The following is a 24295-nucleotide window of genomic DNA, read 5'->3' as shown; positions in this document are numbered from 1 at the left end:
CGAGTGGTTTAAGGGGAAACATTTAAATGTCTTGGAATGGCCTAGTCAAACCTCAGACCTCAATCCAATTGAGAATCTGTGGTATGACTTAAAGATTGCTGTACACCCGCGGAACCCATCCAATTTGAAGGAGCTGTAGCAGTTTTGTCTTGAAGAATGGGCAAAAATCCCAGTGGCTAGATGTTCCAAGCTTATAAAGATATACCCCAAGAGACTTGCAGCTGTAATTGCTGCAAAAGGTGAATCTACAAAGTATTGACTTTGGGGGGTGTGAATAGTTATGCACGCTCAAGTTTTCCGTTTTTTTGTCTTATTTCTTGTTTGTTTCACAAGAAAAAATTGTTTGCATCTTCAAAGTGGTAGGCATGTTGTGTAAGTCAAATGATACAAACCCCCCCAAAAAATATATTTTAATTCCAGGTCGTAAGGCAACAAAATAGGAAAAATGCCAAGGGGGTGAATACTTTCGCAAGCCACTGTATATGAGCTAAAATACAGAGGAGAGACAAAGAGAGACAAGACAAGACAGGAAGAGACAACACTGTATCTGTTACACTACAGCACACCGCTGTTAGGGACCATCAGACTCTGAGTCAATTACAATAGACAGCGGGTCACACAGCAACAACACAGTGTTAGGCTACAGAGACTAGGGTGCCTTTGAAAATACACGAAAACAAACCTGCTGGGAAATATTGCAGAGGTTAGATAATTGGCAAGGTGTAGGGTTAATGCAAGCCAACTACTGTAGTGTACGATGATGGTTGTGTCATGTCAGTGTCAAAGTCACTATCCGTCCGTTGTCGTGACTGTATTGACGCTTTGATATACCATTATAATGACACAGCTATGCACAGCGTGGCCAAGAAAAACTTAAGAAGACTCAATCAAGTCCTTTCCTTGGCTCTCTTTAATGTCAGAAACCAGACTGCTGTGCACCAATCATATGCAGACTACAAAAAGCAGGCTGCTGTTCACTGATTACACAATTACACTGCCCTTCACTGGGAAAGCAGCAGAGGGAAATGCAGGCAGTAGCACTGACTAAAAGTTGCTGTAAATCGAAAGATAAATCACAGATGCTTTATAGTGAATTTATCCACTTCACCTCCTGGACAAACCAATGAACATAGCCATCACTTTGTGTGCTAGCTCTAATAATGATTTCAATGTTTGAAGACCAGGATTTTTTAAATATTATTCCATACAATAACAAGTCAAATAGTTTTACGATCCCCTAACCAATTGTGCTATTGTGTGTGTTTTTTCGCGTTATTTCTAACTTATTTTGTACATAATGTTTCTGCCACTGTGTCTTATGATCGAAAAGAGCCAAGTGCCCAAGAACACTAAGGTAACCTGCCTAAATGACTACCGACCCGTAGCACTCACGTCTGTATCCATGAAGTGCATTGAAAGGTTGGTCATGGCTGACATCAACACCATTATCCAAGAAACCCTAGACCCACTGCAATTTGCATACCGCCCCAACAGATCCACAGATGACGCAATCTCTATTGCACTCCACACTGCCCTTTCCCACCTGGACAAAAGGAACACCTATGCGAGAATGCTATTCATTGACTACAGCTCAGCGTTCAACACCGTAGTGCCCTCAAAGCTAATCACTAAGCTATGGATCCTGGGACTAAACACCTCCCTCTGCAACTGGATCCTGGACTTCCTGACGGGCCGCCCCCAGGTGGTAAGGGTAGGTAGTAACACATCTGCCATGCTGATCCTCAACATAGAGGCCCCTCAGAGATGCGTGCTCAGTCCCCTCCTGTACTCCCTGTTCACTCATGACTACGTGGCCAGGCACGACTCCAACACCATCATCAAGTTTGCCGATGACACAACAGTGGTAGGCCTGATCGCCAACAACGATGAGACAGCCTATAGGGAGGAGGTCAGAGACCTGGCCAGGACAACAACCTCTCCCTCAACGTGATCAAAGACAAAGGAGATGATTGTGGACTGCAGGAATAGGAGGACTGAGCACGCCCCAATTCTCATTGATGGGGCTGTAGTGGAGCAGGTTGAGAGCTTCAAGTTCCTTGGTGTCCACATCACCAACAAACTATCATGGTCCAAACACACTAAGACAGTCGTGAAGAGGGCACGACAAAGCCTATTCCCCCTCAGGAGACTGAAAAGATTCAGCATGGGTCCTCAGATCCTAAAAAGGTTCTACAGCTGCAACATCGAGAGCATCCTGACCGGTTTCATCACTGCCGGCACTACAGTGTGTACATCACTGGGGCCAAGCTTCCTGCCATCCAGGACCTCTATACCAGGCGATATCAGAGAAAGGCCCTAAAAATTGTCGAAGACTCTAGCCACCCTAGTCATAGACTGTTCTCTCTGCTACCGCACGGCAAGCGGTACCAGAGTGCCAAGTCTAAGTCCAAATGGCTTCTTAACAGCTTCTACCCTTAAGCCATAAGACTCCTGAACAGCTAATCAAAGGGCTACCCAGACCCCTATTTTACACTGCTGCTACTCTCTGATTATTATCTATGCGTAGTCACTTTAACTCTACCTACATGTACATATTCCCTCAATTGCCTCGACTAACCGGTGTCCCCGCACATTGACTCTGTACCGGTACCTCCTGTATACAGCCTCGGTATTGTTATTTGACTGCTGCCGTTTAATTATTTGTCACTTTTATTTTCTATTTTTTACTTAACACTTATTTTTCTTAAAACTTAAAGCATTGTTGGTTAAGGGCTTGTAAGTAAGCATTTCACTGTAAGGTCTACACCTGTTGTATTCGGGCGCATGTGACAAATACAATTTGATTTGATCATAAGTAGGGGGGTGACAAAGGAGGGAGCGAGAGAGAGAGAGAGAGAGAGAGAGAGAGAGAGAGAGAGAGAGATAGAAGATACACATACAGTAGACGGAGAGGGAGAGAAAGAGGAGCGGCGAGGAGTAAAAAGGAGTGGTGAGGAGCTCTTACAGAGAGGAAGGCGTGAACGATGTCTGCTTTGATGGAGCTGAGAGGCTTGTCTCTGATCACCACAAAGATCTGCTCCTCTTTCTCCATGTTGATGAAGTTACCAAACCACGACTTCTTGGCAAGCCTGCGGGGAGGGAGAAGAAAATGGTGCATTCTCACAGACACATACATGTCAGCAAACTAGAAGGACACACACTCACTTAATTTAGTATCTGCTGGAGAGAAGACTAATGCATCATGTCGAGAGGACAATTAACATAGTGCCACGCTCATTTGCATATTGCAACATTTACCATGCTTTGTCTGATCTGTAAGGGTAATGAACAGAAACGGTTTAAGGCAGTAGTGTTAATTTCAATGTTCTTCTAATCTAAAATCACATTGCCCCTCCTAGCCTGGTCCAGATGWGTATTTCAACCAACCGGTGACTAGAATGTATGCCATGACAATTATAGTCAGAGGAGTTGGTTAAAGCACATTGATATCTGAACCAGGCTATTCTGTTTCTACCTCCCGCTGTCATCTAACTTCAACCCTTGTGCATGTTCTGTGAGCCCTCTTCCTCCCTCTGCTTGTCCAAATAGCCTCATATTGGTCCCCAATGGCAATGACATCATCCTGACTACCTTTGCTACTAACCTACCTCAAGGCCCCTTCCTCGTCTCTGCCTCATCTCCAACTATCCAACCAGACCCTAGCTGTGTCTCTCTCTGTCTGTGAAGCAAACTGGAACGAAACCACTAAAATATTCATGCGGAAACAATTCCCTAAAAATAGCCCAATCAACAGGAAGGAGAGTCCAATCTGCATAATTGTGGGGATTGTTCACACAGGACTCTTGAGCAGAATCCCTACTGCCTGTACCTTACATAGTCACTCTCCCAGTGGCGAAAACACCAAAGGTAGAATGAGTTGACTTTCATGCACATGCATGTAACAGAGGTGGTTCAGTGACCCACAATCAAGTGACGAATCTCCTTGCCTGAGACCTGCAGCTTCCTGAACAAGTGTCTCCAGACATTAGCTTAACGGGCCAACATCAGTGAATCACAATCACTAGTGACCTTGCCTGAGACCTATTTTTCTTCTTCTTTTTTTAGGGGGTGGATCAGCTTTAATATTGCAGATAGATTGTGGTTTCCATCAATGTAACTGTCTGCATCATTTTCAATCCCCCATATATCATTTTTGTAAATATATATATAAAATATATATATATAAATATATATATATAAATATTTGTATATATTTTCCTTTATTATTTTCCCCTAACCCTACCACCCCTCAGCTAATTTGAGTAAACTAATGGACAAAACCACTTAGGCTTCTACTTCCAGCTTATACATATTATATGCGTTTTACCGACACCGTATATTTTACAATAGTTATCTTTTGTTTGTTTTTTTGTCCCATCCTTCAGCTCCACTCAACCCCTCCCATCTATCTCTGAACACTGTCCAGTTTTGATTTCTATTTGCCATATATTTTTCAACTGTGCTGTGATGTCTCACAAAAGTACTGAACCTTTCTATTCTCATAGTTTCTACAGATTGCGACCAAAAACAAGCTTAGCAATTGCTAAATCATTAGCGAGCTACACAAAATACCCTATAATGACAAAGTGAAAACAGGTTTTTAGAAATGTTTGCAAATGTATTAAAAATAAAAACAGAAATACCTTATTTACATAAGTATTCAGACACGTTGCTATGAGACTCGATATTGAGCTCAGGTGCATCGTTTTTCCATTGATCATCCTTGAGATGGTTCTACAACTTGGTTGGAGTCCACTGGTAAATTCAACTGATTGGACATGATTTGGAAAGACACTCACCTGTCTATATAAGGTCCCACAGTTGACAGTGCATGTCAGAGCAAAAACCAAGCCACGAGGTCGAAGGAATTGTCCATAGCGCTCCGAGACAGGATTGTGTCGAGGCATAGATCTGGGAAAGGGTATTAAAATATTTCTGGAGCATTGAAGGTCCCCAAGAACACAGTGGCCTCCATCATTCTGAAAAGGAAGACGTTTTAACCACCAAGACTCTTCCTAGAGCTGGCCGCACGGCCAAACTGAGCAATCGGGGGAGAAGGGCCCTGGCCAGGGAGGTGACCAAGCACTCCACCAATCAGGCCTATATGGTAGAGTGGCCAGACGGAAGCCACTCCTCAGTAAAAGGCACATGCCAGCCCACTTGGAATTTGCCAAAAGGCATCTAAATGACTCTGACCATAAGAAACAAGATTCTCTGGTCTGATGAAATCAAGCTTGAAATCTTTGGCCTGAATGCCAAGAGTCACGTCTGGAGGAAATCTGGCCCCATCCCTACGGTGAAGCATGGTAGTGCCAGCATCATGCTGTGGGGATGTTTTTCAGAGGCAGCGACTGGGAGACTAGTCAGGATCGAGGCAAAGATGAACGGAGCAAAGTACAGAGAGATCCCTGATGAAAACCTGCTCCAGAACACTCAGAACTTCGGACTGAGGTGAAGGTTCACCTTCCAACAGGACAATGACCCTAAGAACACAGCCAAGACAACGCAGGAGTGGCTTCGGGACAAGTTTCTGAATGTCCTTGAGTGGCCCGGACTTGAACCCGATCGAACATCTCTGGAGAGACCTGAAAATAGCTGTCCAGCAACGCTCTCCATCCAACCTAAGCTTGAGAGGATCTGCAGAGAAGAATGGGAGAAACTCCCCAAATACAGGTGTGCCAAGCTTGTAGCGTCATACCCAAGAAGACTCGATGATGTGATCGCTGCCAAAGGTGCTTCAACAAAGTACTCCGTAAAGGGTCTGAATACTTATGTAAATGTGATATTTAAGTTTTTTTGTTTTTTTTTTATTAGCAAAAATGTATAAAAATCTGTTTTTGCTTTGACATTATGGGGTATTGTGTGTAGACTGATAAGGGGGATTTTTTTTTAAATTTCAGCATAAAGGCTGTAATGTAACAAAATTTGGAAACAGTCAACGGGTCTGAATACTTTCCAAAGAAACGGTATATAACATTCTATTAGTTGTATGAATTTTGTATAATCATTTAAATAGAAAAAAAAGTTTTGAATGCAGTGTAGTTTTGTATATCAGTTCATAAACCATGTGCCATGGAATTGGTACATAAAAAACTCTTCCCAACTATTCTGCAGAGGTACATTTTTTGGTCTTTAAATTAAACTGGTATACTTTTTATTCATCACAATTTTCTTTAACGAATTCTGGTCTTTAATGCAGGGCTGACAGACAAATTCCTTACTTTTCCCCCCTTCCACTTCCATTTTTGCAGTAATGCTGCAATTAGTTGGTTGTCATTTTGAGTAGAGCAGACATTTCCATATATTTTTGTTAGCTGCATGTGTGATGTAACAGTCCTATTTATGATATCATTTACAAAGATTATACCATTTAAAAAATGTTTTACTCCAAAAATATATATTTTTTATTTTCAATTAGTATATTTGAGTTTAACCATAATATTTGCTCTGTCTTTTCTGGTGAAATAAACTGAAATTGCAACAAACTTTCTATGGCTTGTTAAAAAAATTGCGATACTTTGGAGAATATTTCATTTTCAAACAACCAAAAGTGAGAGGTTGTAATCTGAATAAAGGGAAAAATGCCATTCTTGAACATGGGGTGAGACATTCTTACTAATCTGCTAAAGAACCAGTTCGGATTTAAGTACATCTTTTGTATGACTGAAGCCTTTAGGTCTAATGCTTTAATATTTAATAATTTCTGCCCTCATAATTCATTATATTCATATTCATTATATAAATAGGTCTGCCATTCCAAATGAAATTGAATCTTTTTTGCTCGTATAATTTCAAAAAACAAGTCGCTAGGTGTAGGCAAGGCCATAAGCAAATAGGTCAACTGGAATATGACTAAAGACAGGTATTTTCCTGAAGACTTGCGTTAGATCTCCGAAAGAACACCTACAGACCACCACCCTATGACCCTTGACCTCTAAATGTTTAGTAAAAGGCATAAGCTGACGCACACCCAAAAATGTTCTGTAGATGTGCTGACTATAGGAGAGTAAACTATAAATAAGAAAGAAAGTTGCACACTCTAGTTATGCTCCCAAACATTTAATGGATATAGCAAACAACGTTTCGGGTACACAGTGCCTTCTTCAGGGTTTGGGAGCATATCTAGAGTGTGTGACTTTCTTTCTTTACCTCAATGTTTGTCAAACGTTGTATTTATGTTTTCCTGGGTCACTCACTCTGGTGAAGAGTCTGGCGTGAGGCTGGACATGTCCTCCTGGGTGGGAACTGGGGAGAGAGGCAGAAAACAACGTCAAAAGTGAAAGGTTAAAGGCCCAATACAGTGAAAAACATGTTTTTTCTGTTTTTGATATACATTTGCACACTATGAGGTTGGAATACTACTGTGAAATTGTGAAGATGATGACTACCCTTTTGGTGTAAGAGCTGTTTGAAAAGACCGCCTGAAATTCCAGCCTGTTTTGGTGGGATGGAGTTTTGGCCTACCTGGTGACACCACCAGGAAGTACATAGACCAACAAGAATGTACTTAATTGTTACCCAAAAATGATTTGATATTGAGATAAAAACGTCTGTATTGGACCTTTAAAAGGTGAAAAGGTCAGACAAATGGGCAACATCGCTTGATTGACATCTGAGAGCACTATAGAGGGTCCAGTGTGGACGTTCAATTTWWWWAAWWWTMTTTTTATCACTTGATCCTTACTATGTACATGAATACTGTATAGTGCATAAGCACAACATAAAGCCCAAAAGCTTTTCCTCCGTAAACTTGTTTATAAATTGGTTTGTCTTTTACCATTGTAATACCAATATTTACAAAGGTTATTCTGGATAAGATGGACAATATCCCTTCAAGTTGTAGAAATGATGTTTCGGGAAAGGAAAGGGACACCTAGCCAGTTGCACAACTGAATGCATTCAACCGGGAAGCAGTTGTTGCGGGGGTTAATTGCCTTGCTCAAGGGCAGAACAGCAGAGTTTTCCACCTTGCTGGCTCTAGGATTCTGTCCCAACGCTCTAACCGCTAGGCTACCTGCCGCCCCTTAGTAATGGAGGATTTAAATGATCTATCACCGTGCAGCACATATTACATGGCAACCTACCTACAGGCATTAAAACGTTATACCACTCATTAGAAGAAGAAAAATACACACTACAGTTTCCCCAATTACATATATGTGCTTTGCACGCTTTGAGAACCATCACAACGGTAAAGCTCTGAAGCTATACGCTCCTCATAACACAAACAACCATTCTTTTTCATCTGTGCTCCTCTCATCGGAATGGAATAGCCGTTGATTTATAATGTATATGACCAATCATGTAGAATTGAATGGGACTAGCATAAAGAACCCCTCCCCTTGGTTTAATATGATCATATCACAACGTATAGGACAGAACGATTACTGTTAACCCTCTTGAGATTAACGCAGATGTTCCCCTGTGCTAAGCGCTAATGCTAACACTCTACTGGGAGAGTGTCAAATACCTTTCTTAACAGTACAGTATGACTTGTTCTACTGTTCACCAGAAGTGTGTAGAGGTAGGATTTTAAAACTCGTGGTGACCAATCCCCTTGACCAGGTGGTTCCAGCACGTCGTTGCGCTGGGGATGATATACGCAGCCCAGAAGGATGTAGCTGTGAGCCACCAAAGGGTCATTTTCCTATACCCACTGTTAGTGTTTGTGGAAACCCTGCCTTATTTCCTCACCTATCGTCCCCCTCCACAAGTCTCCTACCCCAGTCCAGTACCTTGCATTTTCCTGCGATGGAAGCGCGGCGAGCCCAGGAAGCTATTCTTGATGGAGTTGAGACGCGTCCTCCAGGGCAACCCGCCGATGGAGGGGCTGGGGGGCGGCGTGGGGCTAGGGGTGCCCGCCGGGCTCTCCTTGGGCGTGTGCACCGGAGTGCCCTTGGGGGTAGGGAGGGGGCTCCCCCGCGGAGAGGGGTGGGGAGTCACCTGTATGGTGGGGACAGATTTGTGACCGTTGTGGTCAGGGTGGAGGCGGTGCCGGCGGAGGGGGGACATGGGTGGCACCGGCGACAGGGGGATGGAGAGCTTGGGGGGCACGGTGAGGGGCGGGTGGCGGCGTGGCCGCGGGCTGTTGGGGACGTAGGGGGGGCTGCCCAGAGGNGGGGGGGCTGCCCAGAGGTGAGGAGGGGGAGGTGGGCTCCGACTTGGGGGTGGTTGGGCTGTCAGCCAAGTTGGGAAGCGGGTTGGACCTGGTGGTCTGAAGGGGCTTCTCAGACACTTTGGGCTTGGCGGGGAGGGTCTGTGTGCGGGGGTGCATCAGGGGGGACCCCATCTTTGGCGTGTAGGAGTTTGGAAGCGGGTGTGGGTGCACGCGGTTGGTCCCCCCTACCCCGTTATGGTTAAGGCGGAACTCTGGGGAATGGGTGGGGCTACAGTTGGGCGACTGACAGAGGTCCGGCGACTGGGGCGGGATAAAGAAGCGCCGGACCGGCTGCGATTGGACATGCGCCGTTAGATTGACAGCGCAGGCAGCCAATGAGAGACCACGCCCAGAAGCCAGGGGACATATATAGAAAACACCACAGCCCAATAAAGGTGTATTGCAATGAAAAGGCACCAGGAATAAAACAGAAATATAGTAAGAAATGACATGGAGGAGAGGATAGGTGGAGCGAGTGACACACAGGCAGGGAGAGTGATGAGAGTGCAGAAAGAAAGACAAGAAGAACATGCCATTAGCATAACCAGCCAACCAGGAGGCAGCAGCACCATGGGGGGAGAGAAGTGTAGAACATTACAAGCATTCATGAAGCCAAACCCAAACCGGCAACTGAAACAGCATTCAAAGCTAACCGCATTAGCTTCCAGATTGGTGGAAAGCAGTCATTCTGCATGCACAATGCTGTGGTATGAATGTGACATAGCAACTATCATGGCAAGACATGACAGTTTATGACAGCTTATGAAAACTGGCATGTATTAAAAGTTTATGCAAGGTTTAATGGCTTTTTGTTGCGTCACTCATATGGCAGCATTATGAAGCATTTATGACGACTGCCTTTGTGTAGTGATCCTCATTAAAAATAACGCATGAGTGTGTGTGTGTGTGTGTGTGTGTGTGTGTGTGTGTGTGTGTGTGTGTGTGTGTGTGTGTGTGTGTGTGTGTGTGTGCACGTGGGTGGGTGCGTGCATGCATGTGGGTGCTATAAAGTTTAAAGGTCAAATTACACTCCTAAACCCTAATCCCCATATACATCAGTAGAGTGATCCCATCAATGTGTGACATAACGTGTAGCCTTAAATAATCGGCACAATATTTATACTTAAAAAAGGAGGACTAAAATGGCATCACCCCTATCTGAACCAAGTCGTTTACAGTGTCACTCATCATAAAAAATTATATGAAGTAACATTTAGGCACAAAACCCTTGCTGGGGTTGATGACAGATATAAATATTTGCCCGAAAGAAATATCCTCAACTATGAAACTTTTACAGAATCCTTCATAACACTGGCAGTTCCGCAAGAAGAGGCAGAATATGTGATGACTGCATGTTTGTATCCTCGCTAAGGGTTGGCTTTAAAAATGCATGGCCTCAGTAAAAGAATGGAGGAACTGTGCGTGCTAGCTAAGAGCTGGTTAGTTGATTTGTAGCCCTAACCTTTACAGTCATCTTACATAACATGGCAGAATTTTCCAATGTATTCCCTAATTGAAGATGACTTTGATGGATTATGGTACTATTTCATAGTACTGGTCATTGAACACCAAATCCCACATCTGGGATTTATAATAATGGATGTGTTTGCAATCTGATGAGCTGTTGGGGGGAATTAAGAACTTTAAAACKAGAACGATGGGTTCCCTCATCAGTACTTAAGCCCTTATGAGACCTCACATGGATCCAATGATACATCACAAGAAGCCCTATGACATGCAGCCTACATAGCTCTGTCATAACAATGATATAACAACAGTCGTAACAGGTCATGATAACCAACCGTATATTACAGTATAACAAATGATACAACCCATTAATGAAGTATAAATTATCAAAAATTATTCTGTGACCCACACTAATACCTCATATCAGCGTTATGTCAGGTGTCATAACTCGTGCCCTGTGTTTTGGGCTATCATGTCACATTACATCGATTTTAACCTTTATTTTAAGCTTTTTCCAGAAATAGATTTACACCAAAAATGAAATTGTCTGAGGATGGTGCTGGACCATCTGACATAAAAGTAAAAACAGGAGTGTTTGAACAAAAAGCTTTAAATCAAGTTCAAATCCAGGTCATGTGACATGATTGTCCAAAACACAGGGCCCTAGTCATAAGCTGTCATTGGGTATAGTGACTGGTAGCTTTACACTATTCTTATGACAGGATTATCTAGGCTTCATGTCAGATGGTCTTTCAGAGAGGTTTTACCATGGATTCCTCTATGAGCTGCCCTATGTATAGCCTTATGAGTGGCCGTAGCGAGTGAATAGCAGTGTGTGCATTCCGGTGACATCCACAGCACAGCAGAGCTAGCGGTGAGGTGAGTTGGTGCGGTGCAGTGTGGGCCCCGGGGTGGGCCAGTGGGTGGTACGGGACAACCAAACTCTTACCCTGGGACTGCTGAGAGGACTAGTGGAGAGACCGGAGGAATGCTCCGCTGATAGACCGGACCTGTAGACACACACACACACCACACACAACACACACACACACACACACACACACACACACACACACACAGGGTTAAAGACATCCTCTGACAATGCAATATGTGTGTTACAACGGGAAAACACTGAACACTACAATATGACCACACACTGGCACACCCCTAGCTGGAGGGAGGACAAAAAGCTCCTAAAGGATATAAGCTTCAAAAGGAATAGGATAAAGTCGCCCCTATATACTGATCTAAGATTGGTTTTGTGATTTACCCCCGTAATGGTTCAAAGTTGCAATTTGGGAGGGTAAGCTGACCTTAGATCTGTGCATAATGGCATGTTCTACCTGAAGCTTCTGGAAGAAGTAGAGGAAAGACATCAGAAGAAGATGAGTTCATTAACGTAACTACCTTGAACACAGTRGTATGTGGCTGTAGCACTTGGTATGCCGCTCTCCTGTACTTTTTGAAAACTTTGTCCCCGAGCATAAAAGGTTGGCGGAGATTCAATCATACAGGGTAAGTAGAGGAGATTAGGGTTATTTCACACCTGGGGAGGTCGTCTGTTTAGGTCGGGATTTCTGAGCTGTTTTATCAAACCCATTTCTCTCTGTCCTTCACTCTCTCCCTCTCTCTCTCTCTCTCTCTCTCTCTCATTTCAATTCAAGTCAAAGGGGCTTTGTTGGCATGAGAAGCAATGTTCACATGGCCAAAGCAAGTGAAATAAGCAATCGCAGATGAACAATTAACGTTATTAAAACACGCAAAAGTTTTAAAAAGAGAAAGACGTTTGAAATGTTATATTATTAACTATGTGTAGTGTCGTTACAAAGTGCACATATTTGAAGTACAAATGGCAAGGGAAAATAACTAAACAGATACATTTACTTTGGTGTTTGTGTTCCACTGGTTGCCCTTTTCTTATCGCAGCAACAGGTCACGTATTTCGCTGTGGTGAGTACACACTGCGGTATTTCACATAACAGATATGGGAGTTGATCAATATTTGATTTGTTTTCCAACTATTTTTAGGTCCATGTAATGTGAGGGAAATATGTCTCTCTTATACTATCGTACATTTGGCAGGAGGTTCGGAAGTGCAGCTCATTTTCCACCTCATTTTGTGGCCAGTGGGCACATAGCCTGTCTTCTCTTGAGAGCCAGATCTGCCTATGGCGGCCTCTCAATAGCAAGGCTATGCTCACTACATAGTCTGTTTTCCTCCGTTTTCTATCAGTCACATTGGTCACTCTCTCTCTCTTTCTCTCTCTCATATATACCATATGGAACAGCAGGGACTGTGAAGCAACACAAACATAGGCTCAGACACATGCATACACACACGTACACATGGATTTTGTATTGTAAATATGTGGTAGTGGTGGAGTATGGGCCTGAAGGCTCACAGTGTGTTGTGAAATCTGTGAATGTATTGCAATGTTTTAAAATTGTATAACTGTCTTAATTTTGCTCGACCGAGGAAGAGTAGCTGCTGCCTTGGCAGCAGCTAATGGGGATCCATAATAAATACAAATACTGTACTCTCTCACTCACTCTCAATCTCTTCCTGGCTCATCACACTGTCCATCTCTCTTTTTTTCTGTCTCTCGCTGTCTGTCAATCTCTCTTTCTCCCTCTCTGCCATTTCACTCAGRCTCTCTCTGTCTGTCAATCTCTGTCTCCCTCTTCCTCTACCTCTCCTCTTATCTTTGATGAGGCGTCAGAGCTGTCCTTGTGCATAGCCTCAAATGGCCTTGTGTGTACAATATGACTAACACAGTCACACYGTGGTTGTAGACTAAAACAACAGACAGTTGAAAGGTTTGGAGTGTGTTGGCTTTTAAATACTGGATTGGGTGTACTCGCCAACCGTGTCTGTCTACATGACAACAAGACATGCAAAGCATCGGAGTCTAAAGTCAACATCTATAAATACTTCAAACATGTCAGCTACGCCGTGAGTACACACACACACACACACACACACACACACACATATTACACACAGCACAGCGTACACACACACACACACACACACACACCACACACACACACACACACACACACACACCACACTACTCAGCATAAAATTAATCATCTTCCTTCTTTTATTTCTTCCCCTTCTCTTGTCCCTCCTCTGTTGTCACCCCCTCCCTCCCCCACATCACATTGGGCCACTGATGCCAAGCGAGGTTTGGGGATTTAATTAGCAAAAGACAATTTGGCTATTTTGTTGGAAACTAAAATTGAAACAGTAAATCATGTTAAAATATGCCGCCGTGTGCACGCATGTGCGCTCAAATGCACGCGCTCATACACACTAAGCCTCAACCTCAGGGAAGGATTTCTTCCATAACCTTATRAATGCTATCTGGATTAGAGATACTCTTAATGATCGGCTATGAAAAGCCAACTGACATTTACTCCTGAGGTGCTGACTTGCTGCACCCTCGACAACTACTGTGATTATTACTATTATTATTTGACCATGCTGGTCATTTATGAACATTTGAACATCTTGGCCATGTTCTGTTATAATCTCCACCCGGCACAGCCAGAAGGGGACTGGCCACCCCTCATAGCCTGGTTCCTCTCTAGGRTTCTTCCTAGGTTTTGGCCTTTCTAGGGAGTTTTTCCTAGCCACCGTGCWRCTACACCTGCATGGCTTGCTGTTTGGGGTTTTAGGCTGGGTTTCTGTACAGCACTTTGAGATATCAGCTGATGTAAGAAGGGCTATATGAATAAATGTGATTTGATGATTACAAAACGGCGACAGTAATACAAAGCGCAAGGCGAGCGAACCAGAACCTAAGAGCRGAGTTGCCTTTCACCGAACTGCAATGGAATCCTCCAGACAGGGCTCTACACGGACAGACATCGAGTTCACAGTAAGGATACAGGAGATGAAGTAACGTTACTGCACTACAAACTACATGAAACAGTAACAATGGTAAACAGACGAAGATTGATGAAAGGAGACATACTACATGCCACATCTCAAGACCACAGAGTTAAGATGCAGGGGGAGTTTCCCTCGGAAGTCTCTCTATGAGCTTGCRATACTACATTCCGGAATGTCGTAAATATTGATAACTGAGTTTATGTTGTAAAGACATATTAAGTACATATGAGTCAAACATGCTTATTTTGTCATATACACAGGGGCGCAACTTTCACTGGGAACAGGGGGACATTGCATTTTTGTCCACCCCAGTTTGATCATTGGAATGTGCTACAAAGCGAGGCAATAGCATGCTTCAGGACCATGCAAACGCCTCCGAGCGGTCAGATAGGCTGTTTGGAGTGTTTATTCGACTGGACAAAAAAATAAAAGAATAATAATTATGTCCCCCCCCACTTCCAAAACCAAAGTTGCGCCCCTGCACATAGTCATATGCTTTCAGTCATTTCTGTTTTGTGTGTGTAAACATAAACATAAACACCCCCCTTTTTCAATCAAATTACGATCTTGTCTCATCGGGTGCAACTCCGCAAAGGGCTRGGGAGAGGCGAAGYTCSAGTCATGAGTCCTCCGAAACATGACTCGCCAAACCACGCTCCTTAACACTCACCCGCTTAACCCAGAAGCKYGCCAAGTAAAGGCCTCCCGACCAAACCCTCCCCTAACCCGGACGCCACCCTATGAGACTCCCGGTCACGGCCGGTTATGACACAGCCTGGGATTTTTGGAGGCAGGCCACTCGATTTCGTCTCTGCGTTATATTGGCATCGAAAATGTCACCCTCCCTAGGAGAGGGGGMGACCGTGATCATGTATTGTAAAAACGAGAGGCTGCCTGGATCTTTAACTTAAAGACCCTTGCTCCCTTCGGTCTCAACGTAGACTTTGATCTGAAGCCATTCTTGTGAATATTGTGACTTTGCCATTGTAATTGTTTGTAAGCTTGTGTAGTCTAAAAGGAATCTAAGATCGTATGCTATCCATTTGTTTTTTGTATGCTGTTCTTTGTATGCCATTTTAATATTTGAGAATTAACCAAAGATATTAGGCCACTCTTGGCCATGATTACAGARACCTGTGTGTCTTTTGACACTATATAAACGAGTCATCCCGGCAGTGTTTGTGATTACACCCTGATGAAGACAGCTTGGCTGTCGAAACGTTGGATATTACATTTTTGCATCTGAGCTCCTAGAGTGTGCGGCTCTCCTTTATTTTCAAGTCAGCCTGGGATCTAACCTGGGTCTGTAGTGATGCCTCAAGCATTGCGATGCAGTGCCTTAGCCCGCTGCGACACCCCCGGGGGCCTAAACATCCGACATTTTATGGTTGTTCGTTCCTTATTCTGCTGCAAGGTGAGCCGCTTTAAAATGACAACAGATTATTGTACTTGTGTGTACAATCACACACACCTCGCCAATATCAGGTAGTCTTTCAAGCACATAATTGAAAGACATCTGTTGTTCGATGAAGATTAAATACAATGTGTGGGTGTCTGTGTGTTTGTGTGTACGTGCACATTGGTATGTATGTGTGTCAGTGGAAGCTACGGTATTTATTTAGCAAAGACGACAACGCATAATCACTCCCGACAGACACAAGCAAAAACTCATGACATAAATGTTATGCAGCAGCCGAGGCTACACCTAAACATTAMAAATCTGAGACGCTTTTTGGGGTGAAAATGAGACTATTTCTCAGTCTGATCAACTGTAGGCTACTAATAAGAGCATATAGCTGATGCGCCCTGTCCATTTGGTCAGCGTAAACTAATTGGTAATGTTTTTATTTGATTTATTTTTAATTTAACCTTTATTTAACTAGGCAAGTCAGTTAAGAACAAATTCTTATTTACAATGACGGCCTACCAAAAGGCAAAAGGCCTCCTGTGGGGACGGGAGCCTGGGATTAAAATAAATAAATAAATACAATCGAATTATAGGACAAAACACACATCACAACAAGAGAGACAACACAATACTACATAAAGAGAGACCTAAGACAACAACACAGCAAGGCAGCAACACATGAAAACACAGCACGGTAGCACACAGAACATGACAACAATGTGGTAGCAACACAACTGGTAGCAGCACATAACATGGTACAAACGTTATTGGCACAGAAAACAGCACAATGGCAAGAAGGTAAAGACAACAATACATCACACAAAGCAGCCACAACTGTCAGTAAGTGTGTCCATGATTGAGTATTTGAATGAAGAGATTGAGATAAAACTGTCCAGTTTGAGTGTTTTGTTGCAGCTCGTTCCAGTCGCTAGCTGCAGCGACTGAATGAGGATGCGAACCAGGGAGGTGTGTGCTTTGGGGACCTTTAACAGAATGTGACTGGCAGAATGGGTGTTGTATGTGAAGGATGAGGGCTGCAGTAGATATCTCAGACAMGGGGGAGTGAGGCCTAAGAGGGTTTTATAAATAAGCATCAACCAGTGGGTCTTGCAACGGGTATACAGAGATGACCAGTTTACAGAGGAGTATAGAGTGCAGTGATGTGTCCTATAAGGAGCATTGGTGGCAAATCTGATGGCCGAATGGTAAAGAACATCTAGCCGCTTGAGAGCACCCTTACCTGCCGATCTATAAATTATGTCTCTGTAATCTAGCATGGGTAAGGATGATCATCTGAATCAGGGTTAGTTTGGCAGCTGGGGTGAAAGAGGAGCGATTATGATAGAGGAAACCAAGTCGAGATTTAACTTTACCCTGCAGCTTTGATATGTGCTGAGAGAAGGACAGTGCACCGTCTAGCCATACTCCCAAGTACTTGTATGAGGTGACTACATCAAGCTCTAAACCCTCAGAGGTAGTAATAACACCTGTGGGAAGAGGGGCATTCTTCTTACTAAACTACATTACCTTTGTTTGGAGGTGTTCAGAACAAGGTTAAGGGTAGAGAAKGCTTGTTGGACACTAAGAAAGCTTTGTTGTAGAGCATTTAACACAAAATCCGAGGTGCCAGCTGAGTATAAGACTGTATCATTTGCATATAAATGGATGAGAAAGCTCCCTACTGCCTGAGCTATGTTGTTGTTGTAAATTGAGAAGAGCGTGGGGCCTAGGATCGAGCCTTGGGGTACTCCCTTGGTGACAGGCAGTGGCTGAGACAGCAGATTTTCTGACTTCATACACTGCACGCTTTGAGAGAGGTGGTTAGAAAACCAGGCCAAAGACCCCTCACAGACACCAATATTCCTTAMCCGGCCCACAAGAATGGAATGGTCTACCGTATCAAAAGCTTTGGCCAAGTCAATTAAAATAGCAGCACAATATTGCTTAGAATCAAGGGCAATGGTGACATCATCGAGGACCTTTAAGGTTGCAGTGACACATCCATAACCTGAGTGGAAACCAGATTGCATACCCGAGAGAATACTATAAACATCAAGAAAGCCAGTCAGTTGATTATTGACAGGTTTTTCCAACACTTTTGATAAACTGGGCAAAATAGAAATAGGCCTATAACAGTTAGGATCAGCTTGATCTCCCACTTTAAATAAAGGATGAACTGTGACTGCCTTCCAAGCAATGAGAACCTCCCCAGAAAGGAGAGACAGGTTGAAATGGTTGGAGATAGCCTTGGCGATGATAGGGGCAGCAACCATAAAGAAGAAAGGGTCTAAACCATCTGACCCAGATGTTTTTTGGGGGGTCAAGTTTAAGGAGCTCCTTTAGCACCTCGGACTCAGTGACTGCCTGCAGGGAGAAACTTTGTAGCGGGCAGGGAAAAAGAGGGAGAAGCATCGGGTATAGTCGCATTAAAAGGGGTGGGAGATGAGGAAATGTTGGATGGGCAAGGAGGCATGGCTGAGTAAAATAGGAATCCTGGTGATTAAAGAGCTCAGCCATGTGATTTTTYTCAGTAACAACCACATCATCAATGTTATGTATTTGTAGTCCATTTGTGTGTCAGGAGAAAATGTGAATGTGATCAAATTTAGTTTATATTCAAAATTGGGCTGGCTATGCTGCCTATACGTTTTTAATCCAAAATGATTAACTGGAATTAGTCAGTCAACATAATACTGATGACAGATGTGAGTACATTTTTTGTAAGGCCTACAGTTGCATAGGCCTGCATGATGCAAACATGCATAAAGCGAGCTCATCCCTGTGAGTTCTATTGTCTATCACTTGTTGTCTATGTGTCTGGTTCGAGGTAATCCCCCTCATAATCTAGTCTAAATATAATTTATATGAACAAATATAAGGAAGCTGCAGTTTGAAAGGGTCTTCATCCCCCCAGGGCCAGGAGTTAAACCATGTGACCTGATGAGGAAGAACTGGTCCCATCATAGCCCATATCAAACCTTTATACAACGGATTAATCACTGTCATACCTTATAGGGTCCAGAGTTTTGCTAGTTTGCTTAACATTTAAGGAAAAACTCCAGGCCCCAGGGGTWAAAATTTACCCACCGCTTTGGGACCTATGGTGCCACCAGTCTGCTTGCAGTTATCATCCACGTACCTGACGATAACTGACAAGGAACATTTCTTGGGATACTTTGATGTGTTAAGAGGGCGAGATGCACAGTCTGTTTGACTTCATGAGATGTCTGAGTTTAAGTTCATAAGAGAAACTCTTCCAAACCTACGATGGCGCAGCTGTCATGGAATGTATCTGCTATTTGTATTTACAGCTAAGTCACCTCCTGTTCCCTGATTAAGAGGCGACGACTACTCCACTCCACTCCACTACCATTGTCAACTTTCTCCTGACATGAARTGAAYCCARGTCTCATGTGCCCYCTKAACCACTGGCACATTGAATGTATCCCCTTCAAGCACTGTGAGTACCCCTATCAATTATCTCTCATTACTATATGTAGAGTCAATCACATACACAAACACAATCACATTATTACACATCAGGATTTTACTCCTTGCTAAGACTAACTAATTCTTAGCTATTTTGTCTAACTACGCAGTGACTTGTGTTATTGTTTTTTGTATTCCCAGTCAAATCCTGTCCTGCACTGGTCAATCCTCTGAACACTTCAATTCATGCCTCATACCCTCARTCAATCACTGCTGTGATCCCTTTCCGACACTGTGTAAGTAGCCCTCTCATTCCCATTCCCCATAATATTGTATTATAAATGTCTTTATTAGATGCTTTAGGTTAAAAGAATTAGTCTTTGACGATTTTTGAAACACTTTGTCGTGGGCCTCCCATCCTCCTCCATTTTTCAAGTCACCAGCCTCCACTGATGTCTGTGTGTGTACCACTGTATCACTCTAATTAGATAATGGAGATAAAAGACTATTCAGAGGGATATTAATGCCTCATTTCCATCCCTGTTTGTTCTTCTCTTCTTCGCTCCAGCAAAACGCCCCATCTGCATTCCCACCAATTAWTTTATGCTAATCTCTCTCTGTACGGGGTGGGGGGCGGACCGGCGAAGCGTCACTAAACTGTGTTCCCGGACACAAGGTCATCCGTGAATAGGCTTTGAAAGAACGATTGGACCTCATGCACCATGATGAGGTAACCTCACAAATAGATTGGCAGAAGACAAACAAACACACACGTGCATGGGAGCGAACACAGACACACYCACACACACACCCGTTCAGGCACAAAGACACACACACYCACACACAATGGGGAAGGAGGCAAAACAGGGAAACAAGGAAGTTGACCTAAAAATTGGGATCTGCCCTGGGACGCCGAAACTACAGCATCAAAGGGAAGAGAGGGGCCAAAAGAAGGAGAAGGAGGATAAAGATGCTTTTGATGTGCATGGAAGCAGCCTAGGGTGTAGAGAAGACTCCCTCCCTCCATCTCTTCTCTATCTCCTCGCTCCTTCAGTTCAGTCTAGGCCTGATCACATTGGCCTACTTTACCACAGTATGAAAATAAGGGCTTTATTGTGTGAATCCGTTATCAGATAGCCAGGCAGTCAAGTGAACTTCTGGTAAAAAGTTTCAGAAGAATTCTAACGGCAAGAGGTTCGATTCTTTGGGAATTTATTTTATGCAGACAAGGATGGAGCTTAGTTTTTTSAAGTTTACTCGACTACCCTCTCAAAGGATTATAGACTTAAACATGGTGAGAATATGAATGGGAAAACCCCTCTGCAACTCAACTGTGGCAAGACAGACAGACAAKAGTGACAAATACCTTTCTTCTTTGGTCAGGTTAGCGTTTGTGATATCCAAGCTTTTACTGAAAACAGACTTACTTCAGACAGACAGAAAGAAAGTAAAGAGACAGAAAGACAGTCACATAAAAGGACAGATTCTAAGCATTCCTTTAAAAAAGTGCAGATTATTGTATAGGTCATGAGTTGTCAACCTAACGTTAGTTGTGTATGTGATACAGAGCTGGCTATTGCTCACAATGACCAATGCACAGTAAGTAATARTAGTCTTGAAAGGAAAAGTTAACAGAAGAAGAAAAATGATTGATCWTGACACGACAATGAAAACAAAGAAAGATACACACACGACATMAATATATRAATCAGCAAGTAAAAACAGATTAAACAGAGGCGTAAGACACTTTGAAGGGTCATGCTAATATGGGGTATTCTCACATTTGGTATACTTTCTAACAGTCTAGAAAAAGTTGAAGTCTTAAAGCCTCTATCCTCTTTGGATGACTCACCCGCGCAGAAAGTTGTAAACTTTTCAGCTTTTCTGTCTGTGTTAGACTGTCATAACACCCTAAGCAGCTTAGTGATAAAGTTAGTGAGGAGAGGGATGCTACTGGAAGTACACAGACAGCAGATTGAACTAATGGACAGAGGTATCCAGCAAGGTGCCATAATATGTAGGCGCCCTACTGCTGCGTATTCGAATCCGGTGTTTGCGTTTGTGTGAGTGTGTGTGTGTACGTGCTTATATGTATGTTTGTGGTGTGTGTGTGTGTGTGTGTCCATGCATGCACGTGTCTGTGTGTGTTAAAGAGATTCTCCGGTAATTTTTGTATACTTTTTAGCCAGTAGTTCTGAAAGTAGCACTCACAAGSCAGAAAGTGGCCCTCAAAATTGCATACTACGTCACATATGTGCAGATATGTGCACCACGTCATTGCTTTCTCTCTCTCTGCTGCCCCGTGCTGAGCTGCAGCATTTAATAGTATTGATGCAATTTCTCTCTCTTTTATGGGATTAGACAGATGAACCGCAGACACCAAGATGCCAAGCCTCAAACCAAAACATGGTGGGGACATCAACACTTGTAAATTTTTGAATAAAAGTTAAAAATACATTGGTCTTCCTGTAATCTGTACAAGATTACTTAAAAATGCATCATTGTACAAAATAAGTCATCCAGGAGGAATTATGAAGGAGATGAACCTCCAACTGTTAAATAAAAAACAGCAGTCAGTACATGAGGGCAAATATATTATATATTATATATTTTAAGAACAGGACAGGTTACAGTTATGGTTTCACCTCACAAACACCTGAATTCAAATAATCGTGTTTTAAATTGGAAGACTTCGTACACATGCAACCCTGGGCCAGAAAATCACGCTGTATTTCAGAACAAGCTTCAGAAGTCACATGCTGACGCGAATCGGTACGATTAGATAAATGGGTGAATCTATTTCTACCACATGGTGATGTTTTTACACTCCTGAATAATATTCTGGGATATGGGGATTTCTCTGGTGGCTGGGAGGTTCACGACAAGTTCTTTAACTTCTGCAGGGTGTCAGGGTGGGATGTCCTTCACCGGGGAAAAAAACTGTCAATTGTGGGGCACATTTTCCTGGATCAGAAGTGCCGGTGTGAGAGAGAGATGAGTTTGCCGGGTCAAGTAGAACAGAAGGTATTCGTATTCTTGAGGCAGGTGAGGCATGGCACTCTTGCACACACTATGGTTGTGGGTTGATTCCACACGAGGGACCAGTAACGAATGAAAATGTATGCACTCACTACTGTAAGTCGGGCTCTGGGATAAGAGTGTCTGCTAAATGATAAAAGTTTTTAAAAAGTGACCCATTAAGGGCACAGAAACTCTTTGCGATTCACAGAACTCTTGTTTAATATTGTGCGTGGCTCCTGTCCAGAAACTAAATGTTGAAGGGTGAACTTTCAATTTCCACATATATTCCTTCTAATTTCCTGTTGTCATCCTCCCAAACAACCGTGTTAAACAGTTCATTCATACCACATCCCAGTTATACAGGGACTTCGCACCATTCTACAGTCATTTCCAATTCGACTTATTCAGAGAAACATCGTACCTGCAATGAGGTATGGTGCCCCTGTTACGGCAGCCATTTTGGATCATTGGGGGCAATGTGCGCCACATCGTCCCCCTTTCCCTAACCAGCTCATTCAGCGGAAAACCCAGAGGTATGTTATCCTTTAATAGACCACACGTGGAAAATATTGTGGCATTATGACATTTCTATGGGGCCAATGAGTGGAACACAGAAGGCAAGACTAAAAAATCAATTCCCATAAAAAACGTAATTAAGGCTTAATAGCCTCAGGGTGCCTTTGAACGTGATGAAAGGAGATGGAGGAAGAGAAGAGAGAAGGAAAGATGGAGGAAGAGAGGGTGGGTAGGGAGAGAGAGGTTTTGGGAAAAGGTCCAATCGTGCAATCGGCGAAAAGGAGACGAAATATCATTAACACAAAACATTGGCTACACATCAGCAATCGATACAATAAGGCATATCGGAAGTCTTGTAGTTGTATAAGATTGAGACTACAGCCTGAGAGGAACAGACTAGGCTCAACGACTGAACTCTGACACGGTGCGCCCAGCGGTTTTTACGCCGGATGGATGTTTTAACTGCACCGCTTAAAGTGTGAGCCACCCAGCAGGGGTGGGTGTGAGGAGTGCTAATTCTCTAATAAACAGCAGCATGTACGGCTAGGCGCAAAAAACATTCTGGTTTTAAGGAGGGAGGAAAAAAACTAAAAGAGGCCAACCCGCAGGGAAGTGGGAGACGCCAAGAGCCCGCCAGGCTCGTGGACGCCAGATCACAGAAACTCTTGCGCTAATGAAAATACCTCATTAAACTGCAATTAACCCTGGCACGTAAATTTAGTGAAATGGGAAAGCCTTTGTTAAAAGTCAGGAGTGTTAGGGAAGGGAGGAGAAAGCGTGGAGGGGATGGGGCGAGTGGAGGGATTGGACCACGGCAACTGATATGTTCTTTCGCCCAGCTTTATCCTCCTCCTATCCAAAACACACCAGCTCTCATACTTAATATATTTTTCCTGGTCCAATCATCTAAAAGAGAGAGAGGAATGAAATAACCATAGAGCGAGAGAGAGAATGAAAGAACAATCAGAGAGAAAGACTGATAAGAGAAGCACGGAGTGGTAGAGACAGCAAGGTGCCACGACATGCATAGAAGGTTTGGACTAGTCTACTTCTCCTATTGTGTGTGGGTAAAATGGACCAGCCTACCAATCTCACTGCGCGGGGGGAGGTTCTGGTCCTCCTGACTGGGGTACCTCTCCTTCCGGTCCAGCAGCAGGAAGTAGATCATCTTCTCCTGGTTATCACTGGAAAGCCAAGACAGTAAAGTCATCCTGTCAGATGTCCTTGAAGCACCTCAGAGTGGATGACTTCGCTGATACCTCGCGGACACATTTCTCCTCCATATCTCTCCATCCCTCTCTCCTTCCCTCTAGTCAGAGGCAGGTCTTTCATCAATTTGCTATGATCTCTGACACAGACCAGTGATTGCATGATTTCCCTCCTTTTTCATCCCTCATCT

General features: G+C 43.4%; 1 protein-coding gene across 1 annotated transcript in view; it reads right to left on the bottom strand.

Annotated features, from left to right (window-relative positions):
• LOC111974396 (serine/threonine-protein kinase BRSK2) overlaps positions 1-24295 on the bottom strand; it is a 174920-nt gene that overhangs the window by 11569 nt on the left and 139056 nt on the right. Inside the window, 7 exon segments of the mRNA XM_070447367.1 lie at positions 2966-3089; positions 7197-7245; positions 8736-9114; positions 9116-9448; positions 11574-11634; positions 14452-14482; positions 23983-24080. Coding sequence (XP_070303468.1) covers positions 2966-3089; positions 7197-7245; positions 8736-9114; positions 9116-9448; positions 11574-11634; positions 14452-14482; positions 23983-24080 — 1075 coding nt within the window.

This window comes from Salvelinus sp. IW2-2015, linkage group LG15, assembly GCF_002910315.2.
Source record: "Salvelinus sp. IW2-2015 linkage group LG15, ASM291031v2, whole genome shotgun sequence".
Classification (NCBI taxonomy): domain Eukaryota; kingdom Metazoa; phylum Chordata; class Actinopteri; order Salmoniformes; family Salmonidae; genus Salvelinus; species Salvelinus sp. IW2-2015.
This window is presented reverse-complemented; position numbering and strand designations above follow the sequence as displayed.